Here is a 12,022-nt window from a genome sequence, read left to right on the forward strand (position 1 = left end):
ACTACAAGATTTCTCAGCTTCAATTTCACTTCAATGGCTTCCATGGGATAGAGGAAAATTGATGCTAACAACTTGTGAATGAAGTTGAAAATTTCTATTGTATGTTTACACCTTGAATACACACGCTCCTGCGGCAGTTATATTCAAGTGGAGTGTCGTCACTTGGGATTTAGATGCACACTAGGGCTAAAGAGTTTTTACTTGTTGTTATTAAATGGGCCAGTTCTTTTAACCCAAATGGAATTGTTTGGCCTTCTAGATCTTTCAGACAACAAAGCAAATTAGCCTTTACCTATATGTTGTTACTGTTACTGTGTCACTTACTCATACACACCACTTATTCTAGTATTTCATTATTATTGTTTCTCACAAAGTGGATATCATGTGGCCTTTGGTTACATAATGATTGAGAGGAAAAAAACATTTGGGGGCATCTCTTTCAAAATGAATCATATATTTCTATCTAGTGTTATTTTAGAACCTTGAGGACAAGGTTCAAGTGAACTCAGCGGCAATGATAGTAAGCTTAATAGAATAATTTGCTATTAGTTTTATTAGTATTTTGATGTATTAGATGTTAATTTATACTATTATGTTTTCTAGAATATTCTTAAGATATTTTTGGCTTTTAATAATTTTTGGACTTTTAGTTATTTATTCATTAGGAGTACTATATATGTAGTGTCTATGACACATTATAGAAGAATCAAAGAAAAGAAATGAAGTTTAATTTTTCTAGTTAGCTTTTATCTTTTTTATTTTACAGCTTTTATTAGTTTTGTTAGAGTTCCTACTTTACTTCCTAACAAACCACACCCTTATCTTTGTATTCCTAGCGATGGGTTCTTCAACCTCTACTATGGTGTTCTCGCTTGAGCCCTAACTCTTCCTCTTCTCCCTTTCTTTGTTCTTTCTCTTTTCACGTACTGACAACTTCTCCCTTCCACTTCTCCTTTTCTATTATTTTATTATATTATTATTACTACTAATTCCAACTAATTAAAAGAATAATAATTTCCAAAAATTATTTAGTCAAAATAATATCCACCACATATTAAATAATTATTAACTAATATAATCTAATTAGTCCTACTCCCTATACCACCAACTTCTACACTTTTGCTCACACACCCCACTACTTTAGTTCTACTCTTAAGGGCACTATCTCACGCAAAGGTAGCTCAAATACACAAAAACAATAACAATACCACACAATTACCAATTCTCACATAATTAAATTGTGGAAATTAATTAAAATAAAATACGAGACTTACAACTCTCCCCCACTTAGAATACTTTCGTCCTCGAAAATTTATATGATGCTAACAACTCTGATTACGACTCTCGCATCCTACTTTCCAACTCCCACGTCATATTCCCTCTGGCAGCTCCTCCCCATAATACCTCCACGAGAGCAATTTCTTTTCTCCTCAACTATTTCAATTCTCGACCGTCAATTCTTATAGGTAGAGCATCCACTGTAAGGTTATCCCTTCCATGTACATCATTCATCGAAATTACATGCGACTGATCCAAAACATACTTCTGAAGCTGTGAAACATGAAACACATCTTGCAAATTCGACAAATTTGGTGGCAACGCCACTCTATAAGCAACAACCCCAATCTTCTCTGATATCTGATACAAACTAATAAACTGAGTAAGCTTCCTTGACTTCAAAGCACGTCCAACACCGGTCATCGGAGTGACTCTCAAGAATACATGGTCTCCCTCTTGAAACTCAAGATCCTTCCTTCTCTTGTCATGGTAACTTTTCTGCCTACTCTATGAAGCTTTCATCTTCTCCCGAATCAACTTTATCTTTTCAGTAGTCTATTAAACAAACTCATGTCCAAGCACCACACTCTTGCCATATTTATGCCAACACATAGGTGTTCTACACTTCGGACCATACAATGATTCAAAAGGCGTCATTCCAATACTAGAATGGAAACTGTTATTATAAGTGAACTCTATCAATGGAAAATGACTATCCCAGGCACCTTCTTGCTCAAGAACACAAGCCCTCAGCAAATCCTCCAACGACTAAATATATAGAATGATATTATTCGCTCATATCATGTTGCCTTATCTTGGCTAATATTACGCAGTACATGTCGATTGAGAAATTCAACCATAGCTACATATCGATTGAGAAATTCAACCATAAATACATATTAATTTAGAATTCAACCATATCGCAGTAACCATCGAAGGGATAAAACTACTCCAAGAATCAAATTTTTTCACACAAAACAAGGTTGAACTAGCCATGGTGACGGTCTAGTCGTCATGGGTCATGATGGTCGTCACCTCATGACGCCTAATAGGGGTCACCTGTCAGCCAACACCGACGATCGTCAGCCTGGAGGATCGTCTGTCAGCCAATTCTTACCATTGTCGGTGAGACAATGCTTACAGTTGACGGTTAGCCCATGTCTTAAAATACTGCACAAAATGCAGAAACAACACTCTAACACAAAAACCAGGCCTATTCTAACACATTCAGATCATGAATCATTACATATACATTCTTGTAACAAGAATTCACAGCAACACTAAAAAACATATAATCAATTTGCAAAACAAACATGAAATCAACAAGTTCTAAACATGATTTTCACAAAACAACAACTCTCATGAAAACCCAATTTCTCCCCAAATATAGATTAAAAGTTAAAACTCCCAAAAATCAGTTTTGAACCAATTATCTAAGAATGCCACCTTAAAAGGAACATGGAAAGCGAAGATGAGAGGTGATGAAGATGATTGATGATGAGAAGCTTCAATTTTTCTTTCTTCCCTCTAGCTTCAAGAATGGCATACAACTCCTCTTTTCCCTTATTTCTTTCTCTGTGCTCTCTCTTTTCCCTCAGTCTATTCTTTCTTATTAATTTCTCAATTTCGTCCAAGATTTGGGTATGTTTGGATAATTTAAACTTAATGGAGTGGAGCGGAACGAAATGGAATGGAGCGGAATGGAACCGAATAGAACGGAATATAAATTTCATTCCATTGTTTGGATATTTTAGGAAGGAATGGAACTGATATCTTATTCCACTGTTTAGAAATTGGACGGAGCAGAAAGCGTTATTGTAACACCCGAGGCCGAAGAAGGCAAGGGTTAGTTGCACCGCATGTAACACCCGAGGCCAAAGAAGGTAAGGGTGGTCGCCACATCGGAATGAGAGGAATTCTGAGGCTATGCAGGTATGAGACTGCATGGTTGAAGGAAGACTTATAAAGATTGATAGGTACTACCTATACTAACAAGATGCATCTTCTTATCGGGAGCCTGTTCCATAAGAACTCCATAGTTAAGCGTGCTTAACTTGGAGTAGTATTGGGATGGGTGACCTTCTGGGAAGTTTCCCAGAAAACGTGCGAGTGAGGTCAAAGCATGCTGAAAAGATCCGTGTTGGTTTGTGGGGTCAGTCGATCATCCCGAAAGCAGTCTGGGGCGTTACAGTTATAACTTTTATATTCCACTTTTACCCTTGTATTTCAAAAGCATATTACATAACTTTTCAAGAGATTATAACAATTTTTACTGACATATCTAACCAATAATCATTTTTCTTTTCCAACTTTTTAACTAGAAAATTTTCATTGTTCATATATATCATGGTGTCATTTTACGTGTGGATTTCTTATGTAATAAGTTGAATTTTAAATTAACATAAAATTAATAATCAATTGTTAAGAGAGTACTAGTCACTTCTCATTTTTAATTTGTAGTTCACGGGAATAGTTTATATGACATTGTGTTATTCATATATTTAATTTTTCTATAATAATTTTAAAAAAACCTATAATTTAACTATCAGCTATAGATTATTAAAAAACTAATATTTACCATATGTCAAGCAGTAAAACATATTTTCATAAATTTGAATTTTATGAATTGAAGATAGATATTATAACATGCAAATGAAAATATCTAATGTATAAGTTTTAACCAACACCATACTAGGTAATCATAACAATTGATAAACAAAATAAGTCTTACTAAAAATTAAAAGATAAATATAAGACTATTGTGGATAACGATATTAAGTCTTGCTATATATATATATATATATATATATATATATATATATATATATATATATATATATAGGTCCATTGCAGATAGTGATTCTCTTGGGAGAATAGAAAAATATCCCTTGAATTGAAATAAGGAATAGAAAAGGTTAATAAGAATGAAAAATTAGAGGAAAAAATTGTAATTATATTTTTAATTAATTTCATTTCATTGGATACAGACCAATTTGGGAAAATGAAAAATTGACTGAAAGTGTGGTATTGGATGGAATGAATTCCATCACACTCCATTCATTCCATTCATTTTTTATAAAACCAAATAATGGAACATGACTCCACTCCACTTTATTCCATTCCTTCTCTTTCCATCAATCCAAACTCGAGTAAGGATCCTCTCCAAACACACCCAAAGAAAAAACAAGTTGGGAGTTAGTAAGAGAGTAGGGATGGCAATGGGCAGGGTATGGGTAGGGTACTATAGAACCCATCCCCATACCCGCGGTTGGAAAAAATCTCCGTACCCGAGCCCATACCCGCTTGGGTAACAACTTTAGCACCCGTACCCATGCTCTTTGGGTATGTAAGTACCCATACTCGTACCCATTACCCGCATTTCTAATAAAAAACAAATATTTCAACTATAAAATATCATATCATTTTAAGTTTTTAGTAACATTTTAATGTTTTCAAAAAACTTATTGTAAAATTATGAAATAAACGAACACTTATGTTACATATGTAATGGTTTAACATCGATGTATTTTTGAAAATTGATAGACATTTATTTTAATATAATAATATAAATCAAAATATATAAATATATATGTTGTGCGGGTATGGGGCGGGCTGGGTACTAAATTGCCCATACCCGCTTATTTAAGTGGGTAATTACCCGAGCCCGTGCCCGTACCCATTTATGCGGGTTTTTACCCTACCCATTGTGGGTATTTTTGTGGATACCCACTGGGGATGGGCCAAATTGCCGTCCCTATAAGAGAGGCCCCTTGGAAAAAGACCAAGCTGCCCCTCTAAAATGACCAAAACTCCAAATATGCCACTTAGTTCCAAAAATATCAATCTAATTTCTTAATGATTGTTATAAATTCCTTTTTCAATAACAACATTAGACTCTTAAAAATAAATTTGAGGTATTACCATAAACATAAAGCATTTATTTTGCTTATAAGTTTTGTATTTTACAAATTTTCAAACAAAAATACACCTCACTTAGCATCATAACGATCCCATAAATGCAGCATGGCTCAAACAAAATTTAGTGTTAAAACACAATAGATTCATACAACATATATCACTATTGAAGCCTCCATGAAATATAACAAGTAGTGGGAAGAAGACATGGCTTCTCCAATTACTTTAATGCTAATTGTTTTGTAGGTCTATATAGGGCCTCTTTGTTCCAGCTTTAAAAAATGGATTTTTTCTTTGTATTTTTTAAAATATTACAAATTTTTTATATTTGTTTTTTCTAAAATGAAACACTAATTTTGAAATTCTATAACATAAACACGCATTATTGAAGACCAAAACTTAGTGAAAATTGCAATTTTTTCAAAAAATTATATTTCAAAAATGATTTTTATGAAAATTTATTTGAAATAACTTCAAAATTGAGTGATTTTTTAAAATTTTAAAATTCAATTTTTTTTTCATAAATGGATGACATATCTAAAATCACATTTTAAGAGTAAATATTCAAACTAAATTTTCATTTGAATCTTTTATAAAAAAAAATTTATAACAAAATTATGTAACACTATAAAAATCATTTTTTTAAAAAAAAGTCAAAACAAACGAGCCCATAATAAAAAAACACTTATATTCTCCGAAATAGATTTTAAAATTGAGGAGTGTTAAGACTCTCTTTTTAAAATTCTCTTTATGACTCATTTACATGAAACACATGTGATACTCTCATTTTGGAAATGAATCTAAAAAAAGTGTTAGACCCTCATGTGTTTTAACAAATAAAAAAACGAGTGATATGGGTGTTTGCGGTGCGATTTGGGCGATTTTTACGTAAAAAAATCATTCGAATCGCAAGAGAAAAAAGTGTGCGGTTTGGTTTGATTTGGTTGATTTTTAGAAATAAAACCGAACCAACCCAAACCAATGTGGTTTGGGTTGGTTCGGTTTTTTTTTAAAAAAAATATTGAGTCATACATACCCATATAGATGACAACATAACTTTGTACTTAGCCATTTATGCGTTATCAAATAACAACAAAATTCATCATATTTGCATAACAATTTCCCATTTAATATACAGAAATAAAATTAAATAAAAGTGAAATAAAAAACATAAAATAGTAACATAAAACAATATCAAAAACATTATAATGAAATAGAATAAAAGAGGAGTGAAAAATTAGAGAAGATGAAAAAGAAAGAGCAAAAAAAAGGAGAGATTAGAGAGTAAGAGGAGCATTAAAACATAATTGGAAGAGAGAATAGTACAATAAAAATAATAAAATGAGAAAGAAAGAACATAAGAGATAAGAGACCAAAGAAGAAGAGGTGATATGTGCTTGAAAATGAAGATGAGAATAAGGCGCGCTACCGCTAGGCGAGATTTGAGAAGACTTAAACTGAAATCTTTAATGTAAAGAAGGAAAAATCATTCGTAATTGTAAGGTTAAGGCATAATATGTTTGAGTTTGAGTTGGATATGGGTTAAGTGAATGTTGGTTGTAACTTAATGTGATTTGGTTCAGTTTGGTTATGTTTATAAATTACAAACCACAAACCAAACCGAACCGCGCAATTTTGTTAAAAAATGGCCCAAACACATCCGAATCAAATGCAGTTTTTGGCGATTTCGATTTGGTTTGGTTCGATTTTATGGTTATATATTGAACCGCTTTGATTTTGAACGCGTAAAAAGTGTTTAAAAGAGAGTGTTACTAACATTCTTCGATTTATAAAGTAACATCACTCTCTTTTAACACTCTTTCTACCACTTGTTTTTTATTGGTAGAAACACATTAGACAAAAAAAAATGTGTTCATGAGATTACTTATGAATTCTTTTTGATAGGCAAAGAAAAACAACAACGGAGCACAAAACAATATAGACAAAACTTGATGCTGTTTTTTCTTGTTGTCAATTTTCTCTGTCATAATAAATTTATAAAATCCAAAACAAGTATCTCATTGTTCTCTCAAATATCAACGAGACATGGTGTGAAGCCTAGGAACACAATAAATCTATGTTGAGACGTTGCCTATATCAAAATTTTGATGAAAACCATCAATTTAGAATTTATATATCTTCTGTAATGGACTCAAGCAACTGTTCGAACTACTCCTTGATGTTTCAACATGAGGTTCCTTGATGTCCAAAGAACCATAGATGAAATAGTAATCATTAAATAATGCTCTCATTGATCATCAAGATCAACATGACAAAATCAACATTGATTCAGTAAATATTATCAAACATAAATGTAAAAATATACACTTAGAAATAAAATAAAAATTTATAAAAATCTATTTATTAATGTAATAATTAATGCCTATACAGGGTTGGCTAATATTATTTTGTCATATTTGAATCTATTACCATTACCATCATCTTATATTAATTATTAGGTGCCAACACAAGAACTAAATGATAGCTCATGAAACATTCTCAAACAATCGACACCTACACTTCCTCTCAATACAAAATGGATTAAAAGGTTGCTTGCACATGTCATATGCACAATCAGTATCCATTCGACAAAGTTTAACCCAATTATGTTGTATCTGACCTTCAGTGCGTATCACAAAAAGAAATAGGAAAAGAAAGATAATTTTAACATAAATAAACTTAATAATTTCAACCATGTTATCCTGTTCAAACGCATGAATAAAATCAAATATACTCTTTTTATCACTTTATAATAGTTTAAATACTTATCGAGTTGTAAAAAGCATCCTTAAATTAATAATGGCAACAATTATTATTATTATTATTATTATTATTATTATTATTATTATTATTATTATTATTATTATTATTGTTAAATGCTTTTTAAAAATGCTATTATATTGTATTTGATCCTTCAACATACTACTTAGTAAGACGGATAAATAAAAAACTTATCAATCATAAAAATTAATTTATTAATCAAATTATTTATTATAATTTTATAACCTTTCATGATGGTAAATATATTATAGCTGTTGAAATACTATTAGAATTGATATATTATTGATATAATAATAATTTAATCTAATAATATCAAATATAATTTAGGTTGTATAAGTCCAAGCCAAATCAGGGTTGTATATAAATAGTCATAGTCTCTATCATTATTTGTACAATTCTATTCAATAATATAATCCTTATTTTTTTTATTACTCTCTGTTTCTCTCCTCACTAAAAGTGACTGACGCACTAACAAATTGGTATCCAGAGCTTCTGGTTATTGTTCTTGATCGAGTTTTCAAGAACTTCACGTCAGAGATCGTGTTTCCAAAGAACGTGAATCAATCGCTGCAAAGATGAATGGAATTAATGGCATTCCGAATTTTCTTCCAATGTTTGATGGAAAAAATTGGATTCGATGGAGAAAACAGATGAAATCCTTGTTTGACTTTCATGAAACCCTAGAATTGGTTACCGACGGTGTTCCTGTGCTAGCTGCAAATGCTAGCGGAGCACAGAAAACATCTCACAACGAAGTCAAGAAGAAGGATTGCAAGGTTGCGTATTACATTCAATCGGCGGTTGATTTTATAAATTTCGAGAGAATCTCTCACGCTGAATCAGCGAAGGAGGCATGGGATATTCTTGTCAAATATTATGATGGAGGTGAGAAAGTCAAGGTTGTCAAATTGCAGACCTTGCGTCAACAATATGAATTGTTGTCGATGGGAGAAGACAAACAGATTGTAGAGTATGTATCGAAGGTGCAGAAAGTCGTCCATCTCATAAAGAGTTGTAGTGAAACCCTAACTGATAAGATGATAGTTGATAAGGTAATGTGTAACACCTCAAATCTACCCCACAGTTTAATAGGAAAATCAGAATACAAAATCTCAAAAACAACAACACATTTGAGGCGTCACATATATCAACTTAAGCAAATCACAAATCATGCTCATAAACCATGGATACATAACACTTTATCGGAGGAAAGCTCATGCATCATTAGTCATTCAAATCTAAACAATCTCATAACATCGTAGAGGAATTCAAAGATCATCAATTTAAATCGTAACATCTTTGCTAACATGGCAACAATATCCAACATGTCTCAAAATAAAGAGAACAACAATAAATCCAGCAAGGCATGGCAACAAGATCAAAACAAATAAACGTCCCCCGAGTGCTACGTATCAGAGCATAGACACACCGACTCGAGCTAATAGTTAAACGGCTACTCCACGTCGTTACCTACACGTTACCATCAGAGGGTAACATTCAAACAAAAAGGGTGAGATATCATTCATTATAAAGAAACGTATGATAATATTCAAATCATGGTAAAGATCATAAATATATCACCACTTCTCATCGCATTACATCTTACGACAACTATCATCTCTAAACAACTTACAAAACAGCAACGATGTCAATAATCAATTATGACAACATACTCCATTCACAATTATAACATCAATGCATTACAATAACATCTCATCATCACGTCACAATAACCATCTCATCATTTCACAATTCAAACACAAATCAATGCAATTTAAATGTGACTCGACTTATGCAAATGCATGTGGTACCATTTGGAGTATAACTCCCATCGTCTCAAAAATAGCCACTTGGGCACATCGTCGCTTTTGCCATTAAGGCCTCGTCGCTTTTTCCATTAAGGTCTCATCTCTTTATGCAATGGATGTGGCTCAATGAATGCAACATCCACACAAACACAACATTTACAACACATCACAAACATCGACTAAACTTCATTACTTTTATAGTAATTCATCGCTTCACAATCACGTCGCCATGCTGTAACACCATACAACAATATATCATTTCACAATCACATCGTTGTGTTGTAACATCATACAACAATACATCACTTCACAACAACCATCACGACATAAAACGATTCAATTCAATAAAAGGATTCAAAAAGGATTTTCAAAGTTTTTTAAATCATATCCATTAGAAAGACATCAATTAAAGCTTCACGGAGGTTCAAACGACACTTAAAAAGGAGTTACGGATCAAAAGATACATCATTTTGAACAAGTTTTGTACAGCAGAGTCCGCTCAGCGATCCTCAAGTGCACTTATTGAATTCAATTTTCAATAACCCTGCTTGAAGCGGATAAAAATAGTAGTGAACTAAAATCCGAGCTCTGCTTAGCGAGCTCAATTAATTTTTCAAAAACAAGCAGCATCCGCTTAGCGAGCCAGGGCCGCATAGCGGATGTGCGATTATGCAAAAAAAATAACAGAACCACACAGCACTGTGTAACCACACTTCCGCAACCCAAAACTCATCCCAATCAACAATTAAACACATATAATCACAGAATCTAACATCATTCATCATCAATCATTAATCAAAACATGTTTCCAACCAAAAATTCATGCAATTTAATCATAAAACCCTAATCTTCTACAACAATCAATCCATGGTTTCTACATACCATCTAACCCACCCTAAACATCATCATACATTCCTTTAGCATGAAAGAACCCCATCCTTACCTTGGGTTTTAGATTGAAGACAACTCTAGCTTCAATCTTGGATTCTCCTTTTCTCTTCTCTTCACTCTTCTCCTCTTTCTCTATTTTCCCCAAATGAGATTCTAACTTCTAATTCTCTAAAACTCTTGTTTTGTTAAACCTTTACTATCTTTCTCATAATACTAATGGGCCCTAATTAACACCTCTCAATTACTAATACCGACTTAGGCCCAATAACTCATAACACTTACTAACTCTCTAATTTACGTTATTAACTAATAATACTCAATAAATAACACAAAATCAATTAAATGCACAATTAACACATAAGTATCAATTAATTCATATAACAGACATAAAATAAATAATTAAAAGAAAAACGACTGTTACATAATGTGTACATTGACCTCTCACTTTTATCACGTTATTGTAGCTATTCAAGAATCCAATCAACTTAAAACCCTAAAATTGGAAGACTTGGTTGGTTCGTTGGAAGCGCAAGAGATTAGGATTTTCGAAAGGAAAGGAGTTCAGGATTCAATAAAAGCTTTGCAGGTTCACTCATGGAAAAAGAATGGTGGTTCCAACAAATTCAAAAGTAAAGTCGACAAGACTCGGAGAAAAAAGCCTTGGTTAAACCCTCATAAGAAGCAGGTCAAAGATAGAACTTCTTAATCCTCGAAAAGAGGAGGAGGAAACTATCAAAAGGACAAAGAAGATAAGAAGGGTGTGCAGTGCTATCACTGTGAGAAGTGGGGTCACTTGTTTAAACATTGTTGGTACAGGAAAGACAACGGATCAACAAAAGGCAAGGACGAAGGAGCGAACCTTGCACGCCAAGATTTAGATGATTCTGAAGGTATGATGGTTATGGCTGCAGTGGAAGATAACCACGTCGAATCCAAGATCTGGTTTCTCGACTCAGGTTTCACAAATCACATGACTGGTCAAAATGTGTGGTTGGCAGATTTCGACGAGTCGAAGAAGAGCAAGGTAAAACTTGCTGATAATAGTTTGTTGCAAGTAGAAGGTACTGGAAACATAGTTGAGTGGCAAATGACCATCACTGAGTCATCTGAAGGTGTTTGGATCTATGTGTTACAAGCATGTTCTTGATGCAAGACGAAGGAAGTGTTAGACGCTAGGCTTAAGGATCTAGAGGGGGGGTGAATAGATCTCACAGAGTTTTTCGGAATTATTTCAAACTTAAGCGAAAGCGGTTCTGAATCGACTTGCGTCTATTCCGGACCACTATTGCAAGGGTTGTATATGTGCTAAAACCACAAGATAATTGGTATTAACAATGAAAGGATGTGTT

The 12,022-nt window shown here is 33.0% G+C and overlaps 1 protein-coding gene across 1 annotated transcript; it reads left to right on the plus strand.

Annotated features, from left to right (window-relative positions):
• The first annotated feature begins 8,549 nt into the window (after positions 1-8,549).
• LOC131658624 (uncharacterized) lies at positions 8,550-11,820 on the plus strand. The gene is made up of 3 exons (XM_058927896.1): positions 8,550-9,033; positions 11,138-11,336; positions 11,490-11,820. The coding sequence occupies exons 1-3, from the start codon at positions 8,550-8,552 to the stop codon at positions 11,818-11,820; spliced, it is 1,014 nt and encodes a 337-aa protein (XP_058783879.1).
• Positions 11,821-12,022: the final 202 nt, after the last annotated feature.

This window comes from Vicia villosa, linkage group LG3, assembly GCF_029867415.1.
Source record: "Vicia villosa cultivar HV-30 ecotype Madison, WI linkage group LG3, Vvil1.0, whole genome shotgun sequence".
NCBI classification, from domain to species: domain Eukaryota; kingdom Viridiplantae; phylum Streptophyta; class Magnoliopsida; order Fabales; family Fabaceae; genus Vicia; species Vicia villosa.